General features: G+C 39.2%; 1 protein-coding gene across 1 annotated transcript in view; it reads left to right on the top strand.

Annotated features, from left to right (window-relative positions):
* NCKAP1L (NCK associated protein 1 like) overlaps positions 1-16,910 on the top strand; it is a 97,991-nt gene that overhangs the window by 18,838 nt on the left and 62,243 nt on the right. Inside the window, exons 8-15 of the mRNA XM_034419289.3 lie at positions 1,566-1,614; positions 3,017-3,173; positions 8,121-8,177; positions 10,603-10,699; positions 12,761-12,864; positions 14,536-14,668; positions 15,503-15,584; positions 16,505-16,563. Coding sequence (XP_034275180.2) covers positions 1,566-1,614; positions 3,017-3,173; positions 8,121-8,177; positions 10,603-10,699; positions 12,761-12,864; positions 14,536-14,668; positions 15,503-15,584; positions 16,505-16,563 — 738 coding nt within the window. The remainder of the gene's footprint in view (positions 1-1,565; positions 1,615-3,016; positions 3,174-8,120; positions 8,178-10,602; positions 10,700-12,760; positions 12,865-14,535; positions 14,669-15,502; positions 15,585-16,504; positions 16,564-16,910) is intronic.

Genomic DNA, 16,910 nt, shown 5'->3' with positions numbered 1-16,910 from the left:
CTTCTTAGCTGTAAAACCGAGTCCTGTGCTAGCCAGTTTCTTCCTTGTTAAAAAACATTCTGAAATGGCCTCACTGGGGATCTTTCTCTATAGATGTAGAAGCTTTCTTTTCCTCAGGATCTAGAAAACAAGAAGTGTCAGGCTGTTTTCTTTTCATTGCTTATTTTACGGTTCTCCTGTATTTGTCAGATTTTAATAACCTCTTCCCTATGAGAAAGAAAAATAAACGCAGCTATTGATGTTCGGTTATTTTACTCTACAGGACAATCATGCCCAATTATGGCATCTCTCCGTTTGAGACTGTTTCTGCCCTGGCATTTTCCCGTTGTTTTCCTTTATTTTGTATGTGGGAGATGCTTCAATGCAGTGTGTGAAAACAAGTTAATAGAAAGGCTCTGACAGAGTCAGACCCTCCCTGTTCCTAAAACAGTTCTCTGATTGGAGGATGTTTTCATCACTGTCTGAGAATACATCGAAAAGGGACAAGTGCAAAACCAGAGCAGAAAGCCAATCGCCTGGCCTCTAATGAACCATAGACTCATAGGCCAGGCCAACGTGATTCAGCAGTGATTCAGAACAAGCACAGTACACACAGAACTGGAATAGATGGTGGAGATGGCCAGTTTTAAGGTGGCATTATTTCATGCAAAAATAATGGGTGATATTCCTTTTAACTCAACAGGGTGAAAAAAATCTGGTTCTAATTTTCTGAACCGTTTTACTAGCTGGGCTGAAGTTGACAATATGATTGCCAGTGGACATTTTTGTTTAATCCCACTCATTGCCTTACTCCTTCTAATTTGAATTTTAAAAAAATACATACTGAAATTTTAAAAGAACTCAGATATCTGGCAAAGAGACTGTTTTGTAAGAAAAATTAAGTAAACTAGGGTAACTGGAAAGGAGGGGAAGTCATTCAGACTGGGGGAAAAAAGGAAAGTGCAAACACTGAGAAAAGTGCGTATGGCAGCAGTCAAAGAGAGGGGAAGAAGTACCAGTTAAAGCAAGTTAAAGGGAAAGAGAGAGCAAAGCCAGACAAATATGCACTTCTAGACATAAAAAGGAGAAAATTTTCACAGTGATCAAGCCAGAATTTTTTCTTGAAATTCCAACTGTTTGAAGACTCCTGAAGTAGAATGGACTGAATGTGATAATGGATGTCCCAACAACAGTTCTCACTTGTACATAACACAGTTATGAGCCGTGGTGGCGCAGTGGTTAGAATGCAGTAGTATTGCAGGCTACTTCTGCTGCCTGCCGCCTGCCTTCAGTTTGGCAATTAGATTCTCACCAGGCTCAAGGTTGACTCAGCCTTCCATCCTTCCGAGGTTGGTAAAAGGAGGACCCAGATTGTTGGGGGCAAGAGGCTGACTCTGTAAACCACTTGGAGAGGGCTGTAAAAGCACTATGAAGCGGTATATAAGTCTAAGTGCTATTTCTATTATGTTTCTGAAAACCACATGGATACAAAAGGACACTCACCTGCAAGATAAACTCTACAAATCATTGTGTATGTGGCTGTGGAGAGGAATCTTATTTGTTTGTTCATCCCTTTTCTTCAACAGATGGCCTGTGAATACCTTTCATGGGAGGTTCTCGAGCGATGGATTGTGAGTAAGTTACCATCACTTTAATTTTAAGTTCCTGCTTGGATCCTAAATGTAGAGGAGCGATAGGAACTTTTAAGGCACATTCATCATTGTTAGAAAGCAATAGCAAGGCAGCCATTTGGTAGGGCATACCAATCACAAACTGCTTCTACACTGGGAGTGCAGCCAGTAACAACACATTGAAAACACTCTGCTCTCAACTTTCCTCTGGCTTTTTCCTTCCGTTGTAGTCATTGGGTAAGAACAGGATGCAGACATATAGAGGAACAAGCCCATGTGAAAATCTGCACAGATACAGCAAGAGGGACAAAAGGGAATTAACGGACAGAGAAGTAACAGAGAGAGGAAATAGAATGGAGGGGGAGAAACAGGATGGGACAGAAAAAAGAGCACAAACAAGGCAGGAGTCAAGACTAACTTCTCCCTTCTAATTGTACGTGGACAAATTATTACTACTGTTGCTATTATTACTGTTTATACGTATGAGGGTGAAGGTTCATTCATTCTACAAGTGGGTTGGTTGTGGGTTGGTTTCCGAATGTTTTGTTACCAGGCTAGGTAACATCTTCAGCGGAGTTTAGGGGATGTCAGTGTTCTTCTGTTTATAAGGGTGTGTCAAGTGAGATTCTTGTGATGGGCCAGCTGTGAGTCATTAGTGAGAGTCTTATGACAGGTCTGGTGATAGTACTTTTAGTATTTTTACTTTACTTTTAGGATTTAGTACTTTTGATTATTGGATCCTCCTCAAGGAACTAAGATATTTAATGATACCATTGTAATGATACCATGTCCCAAGTATTGCAACTTTTTGTAACAGATGAGTTGAAAAGTTTCCGTTCTTATTTTGTCCAAGTGCAGCATTATTATTATTATTATTATTATTATTATTATTATTATTATTATTATTCCCTGCTTTTTCTGTTTCTATAAACAAGGAATAGGATCGAAATCCTTCTTTTCTCCAAACTCAGCTCAGGGATCTGAAAGTCCATTCCTCATCACAGACTTTTAAGAGCAAAACACTTCCAAAACTGAACGTTATTAGGAAGAGGTAAAATTTTCCTCCTGACAAGAACAGTTTCTGCACTTTTTAGCCAATTTTTACATGCAGGATCCCTCTTCCCTCACTTCCTACAAAAATAGGAAAATATTCCTCCATTATCTTAGCTAGGGTAGATTTGCTTGTCTAGCATCACATTTGGCAAAACTATGTTCCATGCATTTCCACCTGCCTCAGCCTCACTTCAAAGAAGATGTAAGGATTTGCTGCTCTTTGTGATTCTGTGGCTTAACATGCCCTATTCATTCTGCTCCCACCAATTTTTGGACCCCCGCTGGCAACTCTTCAAAACACCAAAGGTTTGTGTTTTCACACCTCAGTAACGTTTCCCCCCCACCTCTTGCAGTGGGGTTCTTGCTCTGCCACAGTTGCCTGGCCTCTACCCAGAGCTGCCTGGATCTTTGGCGGATGGCTCTTCGTGGCTCACTCTACATCACGCTGATACGAGATGAAGTGCTTTCTATTCACAAGGTGACAGAAGAGGCCTTCAGTGGCATTAAAGGGTAAGTAATGTGCTGAAGTGTGTAAGGGCTCATGCGGGAATAGAATAGAATAGAATAGAATAGAATAGAATAGAATAGAATAGAATAGAATAGAATAGAATAGAATAGAATAGAATTCTTTATTGGCCAAGTGTGATTGGACACACAAGGAATTTGTCTTGGTGCATATGCTCTCGGTATACATAAAAGATACATTCATCAAGAATCATAAGGTACAACACTTAATGATAGTCATAGGGAACAAATAAGCAATCAAATAATGATCCTGCACTGGTTAAACTAGGCTAATACCCACTTCCACCACTGGGGAAGGGGCATTGCAAGAGAAAGCAGATGCCAAGGATGTCAGAGAAGTTGGTCATTTTAGGAATTTTAAAAAAATAACCTTGAGATATCCTCTTCTTCAACTCTTTTATACCAGTAATGATTGGTCCTCCTAGGCTAGTCGTAGTCTAATCTGATGTGTTCCAGAATTGTTGGAAATGCAGATCATTGAATTTCTAATCAGCATGGCCCAAGTTGAAGGATGCCAGATAGGATAGGCTAATCTTAATTGTAGAATTATTATCAAATTGCATGTAGAAGTATATAGTTTCCAAATTACTGGAAGTTCCATTCTAGAAATGTGCCATAATCAGATCCAAGTGGACAAAGGTGTTTTGGACCTTAAAGGAGCTCCTGACAAGTACAATGAAGGTGCCCACTTGATATACCTGCATCTCTTTTTCACTCCATTCTCAATTGTTCAGATTACCATTTTAAATATGGCACCCTGTTCCAGCTACTACATTTAAAGAAGGATTCAGATAAACTGAACGTCCAAAGAAGGCAGTGAGGTTGCTCAGGTGACTGGAAATGAGCTCTTCCAAGGAGAGGTTGAGAGAAGATCCTTCAGGAAAAAAACCCTGCTGGGGTAGAGAGGAGATATCTGTGACTGCACTTTTCAGCTACTTAAAGTTGTGTCAGGCAGTGCAGAGGACATGGAATATTAAGATACATTTATCTGGAAATGTAGGTTTTTAGAAAGTTTCTTTTAGCATTCAACAGAGTTTGAATTAGATTCCTAACAGGGAGTTGTACTCAAGGATCCCACTCATTTTTGAACTTTCTAATCTCATGACTTGACCAGTATTAATAAATTTATTGTTTATTTATTTATTGTTTATATTTATATACCGCCCTTCTCCCGAAAGACTCGGGGCGGTGAACAGCCAACAGATAAAACACAAGAAACACAAAATTTAAAAACAATATTAAAATCCGATTAAATTAATTTGGCCCACAATTAAAAGCACCCCTGTATTAAAACCCATAATTAAGCAGTTTAAAAATTAAAACAATTTAAAAGAGTTAGGCCAGCCTAACTGATTACTAAATGATTAGTAATACCTCTCCAAGGATTCAGTTTGCGGCTTCCTATGTCTTCCTTTCAAAATCCTGATTCCATGGATTAAACTAAACATCTTCTATAAGTAAAACTCTTCTTGCTAGACTTCTGCTTCACTGAACAGTGGCTTTATTTAGAGTAGGGATTCTTAAATTGTGACTCATGCCTCTTTAAAGTCCATGAGCAAATCCGAAGGAGTCATTGACGTGGAGGCTTATATTCACAAACCAGGAACAAGGTCAGAATTTGTTCCTGGTTTTTCTGGGTTTGCCCAAGCTAAGCAAGCAGCAAAGCCCACAGCTGAATTTGAGGGAGGGATAATCCCATAGGTTTAGCTGTCTGTCAAAATCATCCACCAATCACAGCAGCACTGTGACTGAGATATGGTTTCTTGCTAGCTGATGACTCCTGATGTGGCATCCAGCATGTTGACAATTTCTGTAGAAGTAAAGTTCTGTGTTAGCAAATTTCAGTGTTTCTGTTCATTACTGTATTTTTTGGAGTATAAAATGCACCTTAGTTTTTGGGAAGGAAAATAAGAATAAAGCTGATTGGTGGGTGGATTGGCTTCCCGGAATACCCCTAATCAGCTGTTTCCAGAGGTGAATTTTAATAATAGGTTCGTTGGTTGTGAGCTCTGTGCCTTGCTTTTTTTTTCCCTGCCTCTGAAAGCCTCCGAAACAGAGCTTCAGGAAAAAAGTCTTTTTTTTCTGAAGCTTCTTTCAGAGGATTTTATTCTGAAGGACTATCTGTATTCTGTTCCATCTCCTTTCTTTCGTATTGGTATGTAGATTAAACTGCTCCAATCTGTAGGCTTTTGTGTCATTCTCCAGATTTGTTAACATAGTTTGGTTAGAACCTTTACTGATTCTTCTTTTGTTGCTTGCCATATTATTTTAGATAAAAGCCTTCAAGAGGCCTTTTTTCTGAAGCTTCCTTCAGAGGCTTCTTTCAGCCTCTGAACTCTCTGTTTGCGAGGCTGGGCGGGGCTACATTCGGAGTATAAGACGCACCCAGATTTTCACCCTCTTTTTGGGGGGAAAAAGGTGTGTCTTATACTCCGAAAAATACGGTAGTTTGGATTTCTAACCTTTAAAAAGAGAAAGGCCTTTTGTGGCATGGTAAAAGAAAAGATGAAGTGGTGGTGATAAAAGTAAGTTTAAATCAAAAAATGTGAAGTAAATTGGGTTGACAAAGAGTTTTGTTATCGGAGAAGAATGTTATCAGTATGCAACTTGTCAGAAAAAAAACTGTCAGTTGAGAGTATGGAGCCAAGCAAAACCAGAATAATACCTGGAAACAGATCAAGCAGACTTAGTGAAAAAAACTTGAGATTTTTCCATTCAAAGGTGGAAAGATGAACTGGAGAAAAAAAAATACTACTTTGATATATGACCATCCTTGTAAAATTGTTTTTCATCAAATTGTATACAGACTCACCAAGGGGAAAAAGTTCCCACACAATTGGAGAAAATTGTTTGGCAATTGTCAATACAGTTGACAATTCTGGCAATTTGGTTATAGCAAAATTGGGCATCTAGTGTCAAACAGTAAGAACTGTTTCTCCATTAAATGACACAATTTCCCATCAAACTACTGAGAGGATGGAAGATATAAATGATCAACTGAACGAAAAACTAAGCAGTAGACCATTTGCTCATCAGACTGATGAAGTGACAGATAGGGCAAAGGATGCTATGTTAGAAATGTTTTTGAAACCAAAATAAATGAAAATTTACTTTCATGTAAAGAAGTGATAAAGATGAGTAAAGCCGAGGGCCTTTTTGAAGATGTGGGTAACTGTATGAATGCAAATCACTTAAAGTGGACAAATTGCATTGTGAGATGTACTGATGGAGCATATTCTATATCACAATGTCATAGAAACTTTTTTTAATATGCCAGAATCTCATAGTTGGATTAGATGTAGGCAAGGTCTTGTTTGGAAGAGGTGAGTCCAACAATTCAATAAGTTTTACAAACTATTACATGAATTGAACAAAAACTAGACCTATAAAGATTGCATGAAGAGATGGCTGACAAATACATTTTTTCACTGTTTTACGGTGAGTCAAGATGTTTGATACCCATTTTCAAATGGAGAAATGAACTCTAACTATGAAAAGACATAGTTATCTACATGTTTATCAACTGTGATTTCAGTATTTATTTAGTATACTTTTGACAGGCTAAAGATTCTTAAGACCTCGTTGCAAGGTGACAATTTCCTTGAACTTGGTGACAAATAAAAATAATGAATGTGAAAGTTAAACTGGAGAAGAGTAAAACTGAAAGACTCAAATTTAGACATGTTTCTTGCTTTGAAACTATTGAAAGAAGTAACATAGAGAATAGTAAATATGATTTATATTTAATTCATCTTTATTTGAAATTCAGAACAAATTTTCATGTGCAACAAATCAAAATATAACTGGATATTACTATTCTTGATAAGGATTTCTATGAAAATAATTCCTGATAATGTCTCTCCCTGAATTACTAATCAGTGTGTAAAAGGAATACATAGAATTAATTGAGCCAGCTATAATCATTCTGATTCAATTTGCAACATCTTGTTTTTGAGAGTCAGAATTTTTCCATTTTGCTCCTATGAAAACCACATATCAATCCAAAATAAATATGGAAAGAATAATGCAAGCAGCTGTCTCAAAAAAAAAAAAAAAAAAAATCACTAGATTTCAAAAATGATGTAAAATTAAGTAAGCTTATCCTTCTCATGAAAAATATGCCTTTGAATTAGTTTCTTTATTGGAAGTGAAGGGTTTTTTAAAACATTGCAGTACATATCATACTTTTGTGTAATATAGGGATTAAATTTTAATGGTTACAAGTAAGTGATACAATTATTACTTGACCAACTGTAGTCCCAGTGAAATGATTAGTTTTTAAGGGGACATACAAATTCAAGTATAATATGAAGGATTACACTTTGATTTTTTTTTTATTGCAAAAGTTTTACAATTACATTTTCACCCCATTTCCCCCCCCCTCAACCCGCCCCAAACTCCCTAACCTCATCCTCCCTAACCCCCCCAACCCTCCCCTCCCCCCCGGACTTCCACAGAATATGCTCACATCACATAAAAAAAAAACCCCTTTATATAAAACTTGAGCCCCTCCATCCCCCATATAATTTTTCATCTTCACAAAGTTAAAATATTTCTATCTTAATATAACATTTTCAATTAAAAGCTATTTGATACTTCCTGGTTTGATATTTGTTCTGCACATAATCTATCCACTTTTTCCATTCCCATTCATAAAGGATTACACTTTGAGTTTTGATAAACTCTGGCTTTGGGAGAATGAAGCAATGGATGAGTTGTGGTGGAATGTAGTCTGGATTCCAGAAGGAAGGGCTGCTTTCAAGAGGGCAAAGAGGCAGCGAAGCTTAGAAAGTTTGGTGGGCAGAAAGAGAGTTAAAACAGGTTCCCCCTAGCGTTTCCCAGAATATATCTATAGTTACGTAAATTACGTAAAAAACAATAAAGAAAACTGTGCCTGTTTTTAAGGCCTGAAAATGTACTTTCTCTTTACAGATATGGGAAACGTATCACTGATATTAAAGATTGTAAAGAGCATGCTCTGCAACAAAGGTAGGAATGTCCCTTCTCTCTCTCGCTCTGGGCTGCTCTCTGCTGTTTACTGTATATCCATTGCTCTGCTTTATTTGCTTCAGTACTTGTTTTCCTTTCAGTCTCATCAGTCTTCAACTTCTGTCTGCCACCTTCCTCCCAGACCCATGTAACCAGAGTTTTCATGATACTACTTTTTTTTCCATATTGCCCTGCAAACATATTGGCCCTCTTATCTTGTATGTTGGACATTCTCTTCTGTGGTTGCAGTCCTACCTATGACATAGTGTGAGCTATTGATGATTATAGTTTATGCTAAGTTGTGTTTTGCTTTAGCAGCACTTGTTCATAAGTTACCTTGAGCTGGTCCGTAAAGTGTGTATGTGGGGGTCTCTAACAATGCTTTGAGCTCTAAGCACACAGCGCTTATAAGCAGTATCCTGAATAACGGGAAGCGAGCTTTCTATAATCTTCTCAGCTGTCCTTACCACTCTCTGTATGGACTTTCTATCTGAGGCACCGCTGCCATCAAACCAAACAGTGATGCAGTTTGTTAAAACACTTTCAATTGTGCCTCTGTTAAAAAAATGGCCAGGATAGAAGGAGAAAGATGTGCTCTCCTCATCCGACGCAGGAAATGCAGATACTGGTTTGCACACATCACTAAGGATGACGTGTGGAGAGACCAATTCAGATTGTTAGTTATCCTGGCTTGCTGTATGATCCCAGCCAATAGAATGACCTTCTAAGATCATGGTTAGAATTCTGTTTGAAACCTGACATGCTGATAATGGTAAATAAGTAGCAACCTGTTCTGCTTCTTTCCTCCACCGCCATCTGTTGTGCATCACAACTAGCAACTTGGCTATCTCATTCTATCATGAGAGGGGAAGAGGTCAGGCTCAGGAGGAGCATGCCTCTGTGCACCAGATGTGATGGAATAGCTATGGGGAAAGATGGTTGTCTTCATGTCTGGAACCCAACAGCATCCTTTTGACCATGGAGAGGAACAGTTTTCTGGCCTAGATAGGACTTTTGTCTTATTCAGTGGAGTTCTAATGAACCATAACAACCCGAAAGGCAAGGATGGAATGAGCTGCCACAAAGTTCCTGCTGCTACTTCTGTCACTTTGACTGTAGATTTAAATAACATTATCCAGTTGTTAGCTCTGCAGTATTACCTAGTTCAGCAGTCTTTTCTCCACTGTAACTGCAGATGCTCCTGGCAGTACTTTTTATAGAAGTACTGATTAAATACTGTCTTGATTGTCAAAAGATAAAGGGAGTTTGCGTTTTTATTTTAATTGGTGAGTGTTGAGATGATTTTACTTCAATTGAGAGAAATCTGCAGGCCTTTCGTCATCGTGGTTAGGTATTGAGAATTGTAGCTCAGCAGTCTTTGGAAAGTAACAGCTCTGGTATGTAAGAAGATTCAAGATTCAAGTTCTGAACGAATGGGCAGACTTTTAGTGTGTACAAAGCATGTCGGCAGAAAATTAAACATTCAAGTCAAGCTTGGCTTCTGATGTTTTTATGGGACACATCCATGTTATTTTCTCAGCAAAAATACAGCTTGGTAGGCTCCCAATCCATGTAATAATGAGGTTCAACCTTCTTAGCTTTATGAGATCAGTCAGCATTGGCCAGATGCTACCACCTAGCTGGGCAATAGATAACTAATACACATTTGCAATAGTGGCAAATTGTAGCTCAGGTGTAGGATGAGGGTGATTAGAAACTAGAAAGCTGTGTCTACCGCATATGGACCAGATCCTCAGCTTCGCAAGCAACCACCCCACCATACACAAAAGAAACCGTGTCCAGAACTGTTCAGACATTTCAGCACCACAACACTAAGAAAAGCAGAAGAGAAATGGCTGCTTGACGTCTTTCTCCGTAATGCCTATCCAAAAAACTTCATCTTCCGACACACAGCACCCAAACCACACCACATCACACAGCACCGACCCTCAACCAACTCACACAGCCCCTCACCACCAGCAGTTCACCTCCCCATGATCCTGACCTGATGTGATGTCCTTATCACAAGACCCATCACAAGACTCACTGATGACTCATAGCTGACCCATCACAAGACCCTTACTTGACACACCCACACCTGAAACCCTTATAAACAGAGGAACACTGACATCCCCTAAACTTTGCTGAAGATGTTACCTAGCCTGGTCATGAAACATTCAGAAACCAACCGACAAGCTCGGAGAATGAACCCCCACCCCCCTAACACACATTTACTTACCTTGATCTAAAAAGGAATAGGGGGAAATTCCTGTTTGGGTTGAGCCAGTATTACAATCTTTTCTTTATGCTGCTTACTTTGGCCAACAACAAAAAAAAATGTTTCCTGATGTTGATGACATACAGGGAGGGCACTGGGAGGAGTGGGATTCTTTTCATATGAATTATTTGGCTGGTTTCTTGACAGTGGGCAATTACATCGAGGCCGGCGAAATTTCTTGAGGAATGCTTTGCGGGAGATGGAGGCTATTCTGGCCAATGAACCTGGACTGCTGGGCCCCAAGGCAAGTTGGTCTGGGAGATATAGAGGTGGGCAAGAACTAAAAGCTGTGAAGGTGCAAGCAGATTTATTTATTCTGTGTGTGAGCTGGGGCCAATGCAGGCACAAGAAAGATTTGTGTACATAAAATGCACCCAGGCCTCTATGTGAGAAGAATGAACCCAGAGCAAGTACAAATTACAACCATTTGTTTAGTAAGTGTTCAAAGTTACAACAGTGTTGCAAAAAAATCACTGGTCCATCACAGCATCCCATGCTCACATGATCAGAATTCAGGCGCTTGACAATTGGCATGTATTTACAACAATCACAGTGTCCTATTTGCAACCTTCCCAGTCAGCTTCTGGCAAACAAAGTCAGTAGGGAAAGCTTAGGAATCAAATAATTCATTTTACCACTGCAGTAATTCTTTTAACAATCATGGCAAAGAAGATGATAAAATCAGGTGCAGTTGTGGTCGTAAGTTGAGGACTACCTGCATTGGCTTACTGGTTCTTGATGTGATGTGCCCCGATCTCTGTCTCTACTAATGGCTTGTGTTTTGTCAGTAACTGAGGCTCAGTTAACAGGGCCTCAGAGGAATGGAAACACGTTTTAAAAAGAGATGGCTTTTGTGCTGTCAGTGCCTGATGCTTTACACCCTTAGTGTTAACAAGCAAATGGAAAAAAAATAATATTTACCTTGGTTTCCTGGGTGAATTAACGATGAAATATTTGGTCAGCCTAAAGACATTTTTCTTATTTGTGTGCTAGATTATACTTACCAGTGGCAAGCTTTTCTAAACTCATTCTTGCAGGAATCCTGGGTAAAATAAGGAAGTGATTTAAAGAGTGGAAAAGAGCTAGAAGAGATTTTCATCCTTGCCTGTCTGTTTTTTATCTTTTTCTGTATTACCCTACCTACCTGCTTTTCTCCAGTTAACCCTTCCTGTAACCATCCTAGCAAACAGCTATTCTAAGGATTATGGGAATTGGTATGAACCCTGGAAAGGCACCAGGCTGGAGAACTGCTCCACGATGCATGTAACAAAGATACCCAAAATAACTACGAAGGAACATATATATTCCTATCTAGTAAAGGAACATTGAGTTGATCTTGGAAAGCTATGAGAGAGCCATTAAAGAGGAAAGAAAGGAGTGAGTCATTAAGGGAGACCTTAAAGGAAGAATTACATAGCCCTAGGATAGAAGGAAATTTGAGAAATTCAAAATCGTCTTCTTCTTTTTTTAGCATAAACTCAAAATAATGCCATGTTGATTTTGTTTAATATAAGATTCTCAAAATTTTGATAACCTTTCAAGATTCTGTTATTCTACCTCAATATTTCTTAAAGTGTAATCCCAGAACTCCTCCCTTTCAGGGGTCTACAAAACCAAAATTATAAAAACCATATAATATAGAAGTCCAATCAAGCCATCATGTAAAGAAGTAGCGGCAACAAATGAATAATTTTTAGTTTCAAATATGATAAATATTGATAAATGTAAACCATTCAAACAAAAACTCTTTTGAGATCCTCCTTAATTTTTAAATTTGGGAAGAGATTCTGAGAAAAAAAAAGTTTAAAAACATTGTTCTACGTTACTAAAATAATGAGCATTGCTGGAAGCTGTGACCTATCATTTCTGTCTTACAAATATTTCTTCATTCTTTCCCTTAAAGTTATTTCCTCTTCTGTCTCTCTACTTGCTTCCCTCCTCCCTCCTTCCTTCATCACTTTAGTCATGAAGAAATCTTTGACACAAGGAGAGAACATGAACCAGAACTAAATGTGTCTCTTTATACTGATTCCAGCAGTTTTAAAAATTGGTCTGCTGATTTCAGGTTCTTCACTTCTTTAAATGTTCTTTTTCACACTTTAAATCACTCTATTATTTTGACCCAGAATTCACAATAGAACAGAGATTTGGGGAAGCTATTTGTAGTATTGAGATATGTTCGCCCGTCTACTCTAAAATCTTTGGAGAAAATGCACGTAATTTTCATAAACTGGGAATTCTACTTGGAATGAGATGCTCAACTCTCTTTTGTCTGATACTTCTCCCTCCCTTTCAATATCAATAGGCTATTTATGTCTTCATGGCTCTGTCATTCTGCCGGGATGAGGTTGCCTGGCTATGCAGACACAGTGAGCACAAAGGCAAGAACCAAGAGGAATTCACTGACAGGTATTGATCAGATTGGGGAAGTGTCATCCAAGGATTGGAAGTTTAGACTTGAGGTAAACTCTAAAGCACGGGTTGCCATCACATGATGCATCATGACGGTTTTTTCCCTTCGTGGAGTTGGGGTGGGCGTGGTCTGCGCGTGATGCATCTGGCCCGTGGGCCGCCAGTTTGACACCCCTGCTCTAAAGCTTTCAAAGTTAATGAACCTATGTGGTTCATTATAGCTGCCAAAATGTTCTTTTCTACACCACTGTTAGAAATGCAAGCTCTAAATCTTCACAAGGGATGGAAAAGACCACTTGAAAATTCATCCTTTCTTCTCTTTGGGGGATAAATGTTCACATTTCATATTGGAGTGTATTCACGTCGTGCTAAATTATGGTTTGACCAATTGGCCATAAGGCCTGATCTACACCTAAAAACTTAAGTCATTAAACAATTAGCCAAAGAGCCTATGCAGCTTAACATGATGGCTAAACTTGTGTTTATGAGGCCTGATACTACTGCCCACTGGATTTGCAACCCAAACTCATAGAACAGTGAGTAAACTCAATCTGCTTTTTCTCAGCATTGTTCTTTTCAGCTGCAGTTTGCAAACTTCACTAATGGGAAGCGGGAAGCAAAGAGAGTGATGAAGAGTTAGTCTCTCCAATCCATAAAGGAAGGGTAGGAGAGGCATATTCAGATGCACATTCATCTTGAGATGGAGGGGAAATGAAAAAATACCTCTCCTCACAATTTTTGGCAGTTTTTTTTTTGTTGCAGGGTATTCTTGCTGCAGGCTGGGATAACGATTTACCTCTGGCAGGGCATTACAACAGATGAAAGATCTTTAGGATGTAGAATAGGACTTAGGACAAAATAGTCCTAAAATAGAAACAAACCAGTAGTTAGCATAGCTGTGACAGGAGAGTTTTGAGACAGGAGAGCCTTGTTTTCAGGCGCATGCATGGCTCCTCTCACATGTATGCATAGGGTCATTTACAGTTCTGTTGTGTCTGTCCATGCTAAATTGTTCAGAGTTCATTGGCTAAGCTTGGGAAGTAAATGCCCCACTTCAGGGTAGATTTGCATACTGGAGGTTACAGCAGTTTTTATACCATACCATAAACACCACTGCAAAAAATAGATAGGAGATGAACTGAATTGAATTTATTCTATTGAAAATCATCTTTTAACTGTTGGATTGTAATGCAATTTTCATTCCCTTGCATCTCAACTAATTACCACGTTTTAAAGTAAATTAAGAAGCATGCAAACCAAACGCAAATCCAGCTTTTGCATGTGGAAAAGATACCCAAACTCAGCATACAGAGAAGGCAAGATCAGGCATAGAGAGGCAACATCTGCATGGGAATGTTTGCTGTTGGGGAACAATTGGTCTGCCCCCCTACCCACTTTGTGTATTCCTTGGCTCCCAGCTTGTGTATCTGTTAAGCTGTTCACATCTGGGCACAGCATGGAAAAGGTTAGGTGAACCGAATATTGTACTGTAGTTCTTTCAAGAGAGTGGATTTTTGTAATAAGGGTCTGAATAGTTTGGCAGATCTCTTTGTTGTGTGTTTGTGCGGGGAGCTGGTAGTGGCAAAAATCGACTTTTTGCCAAAAGCAAAAAGAATCTTGGGCAAGATTGCTATGCTTCTTCCAAAATTCTATTTATTTTCCTCACAGCTGCTTGGCTGAGCTGCTATTTCTGATGGAAAGACTACGCAACTTGCTTAAACAGCACCAAAGTGTCATTCAACGGTACCATGTACAATATTTGTCACGCTTTGATGCCCAGGTGCTTGGTAATGTCATACAGGTACGGAAACAGCATAGAACTGAGGTCAGTGGCGTGATGTATGGGGGACTGGAGCAGGACCCAATGAATAGGCTCCGTCCTAAAGAGATAGAAAAGATTGGGTGGGAAAAAGTGAGAATGTGGAAGAATTTTATGTATTAAATTAAGTATTAAAGTCACCGACTGAGTGACTTTGGGCTAGTCACTCATTTTCAGCCCAGTCCAGTTCATAAGTTATTGTGGGGAACATAGGAGGAGGAATTGACTATCAGATATGTTTGCTGTCTTGAGTTGTTTATACAAATAATAAAGGTGGTATATAAACAAACGGTCAAGGCATGAGGTTAGAAAGCAGAAGATCATGAATTCTAGGTTTGTCTTGGGCACAAAGCCAATTGAGTGACTTTGGGCTAGTCACTTTCTTTCAGACCTAGGAAAGAGGCAATGGCAAACCAAGAAAACTGCAGGGATTTGTCCAGGCAATTTATGAGAATCAAATACGATTGAATGGAAGAAAGAAAAAGTATCTAGATGCTGGCAAAAATCTTTATCTGCTGTCAGAGTGGATGAATTAGATGAAATCAGTCCTATTTTTTCAATAGAAGGGAAGCTGCTTCACAAGTCACAAATTAGAAAAGGGAGTCAGTAAAGCCCTTTAAAATGATTTCCTTGCCTTGAAGCATCTGTTACTTATATTGATGGTTGCTTCTCTTTCTGAAGACACTTCAGGCGAGATACAGCATTAAATCGGACAGCACAATTCCTTTGAATAATTGCATGCGGTAAAGTTCAGTGTAAACAAACCACTGAATAACAAATGGTTGTCTTCACTCTAACCCCTTTTGTTTCATGCAGGACCTGACTGTGTGCCCTGAAGAGGAATCAGTGATTATGTCAGCTTTTGTCAACACACTCACATCCCTGACTGTCAAACAGGGTAATTACACTGTCAGCTAGAAGTTTCTGTGTCTCTTTTCCCTGCCCTCAAAGCACAAGGTTCATACTTCCAAGAGGTCTATATAAAACTCCTTCTATAAGAGTAATTCAGACATGGTGCCAGAAAAAGCCTTGGTAGTACAGGGGCTTAAGGCACCCTGTTATTAAGCTGATTAAGACCAGCTGCCTGCAATTCTGCAGGGTTCGAATCTCGCCAAGGCTCAAGGTTGACTCAGCCTTCCATCCTTTCTAAGGTAGGTGAAATGAGGACCCAGTTGTGGGGGCAATAAGCTGACTTTGTATAAATATACAAAAGGATGAAGGCTATTGCTGAGCACATTGTAAGCCGCCCTGAGTCTTCGGAGAAGGGCGGCATATAAATCAAATTTAAAAAAAAAAAAAAAAGGTTTGGGATTTTATAATAGTCACATTCTACGGATTCTGTGTGTTTGCTTTGTATGCATATTACCTCACCAGGGTGGGGAACTATGGCCCTTTTATGACCTGTGAACTTCAACTCCCAGAATTCTTGAGCCAGCATTCTGGAAGAATTCTGGGAGTTGAAGTCTACCAGTCATAAAGGGGGCGTAGTTCCTCACCTCAGACATTGAAAGAAACATGATTCAAATTTTCTTTAGTTTTTTTTTTTTTTATTTGACCATACTTTCTTACATGTGGGATTTATTGTTTGCTAGTAGGACTATACCAAAGCTACAGATACTGTATACTACCTCCAGAAGCGAAGTCCTTATGTAATCTGTAAACTATTGTGGAAAGAGCTGTCCACAGCAAATAATTCTTCCAGCAGCAAAGCCTCATTCTACTTGACCTTGAATATTTTTTTTCATCCTTAAACAGCAGAAGAAAATTCCCGAGGCTCTTTCAGTAAGTGTTGTCTTTTTTCATGCTTGTCTTTTGCAGTGGATGTCAAGGAAAAATTTGAATTCAAGGGACTGCGATTGGATTGGTTCAGACTACAGGTAAAAACTCTCCAGTCGCCTTTTCTCCCTTTACTTCCCCTTTCTCCTGTAATGGCTCCTGGGATGTTTGGAATATTTTATGCCCTGTTAGGATTTTGTATTGCCTGGAGCTCCATCTATTCATTGGGAGTGAGTAACGGAGAGCTAGGTTGCATATTGTGCTCATGTCAGGGGGGTTCCAAGTAACACCCCCCACGAAAGAAAACTCCAAGGCTTGAGCTTCCTCAAAGTTCCATTTTATTAAGAGATGTCATATTGGCACATCTGGGAAAACCCAAATCTGAAAGCTTCCAGGTTTTCTCCACCCAAAGGAAAATTCAAGTCCCTGCCCAACACCCACATATCCA

The sequence above is a fragment of the Pantherophis guttatus genome, chromosome 2 (assembly GCF_059756535.1).
Source record: "Pantherophis guttatus breed Tessera chromosome 2, ASM5975653v1, whole genome shotgun sequence".
Classification (NCBI taxonomy): Eukaryota; Metazoa; Chordata; class Lepidosauria; order Squamata; family Colubridae; genus Pantherophis; species Pantherophis guttatus.
This window is presented reverse-complemented; position numbering and strand designations above follow the sequence as displayed.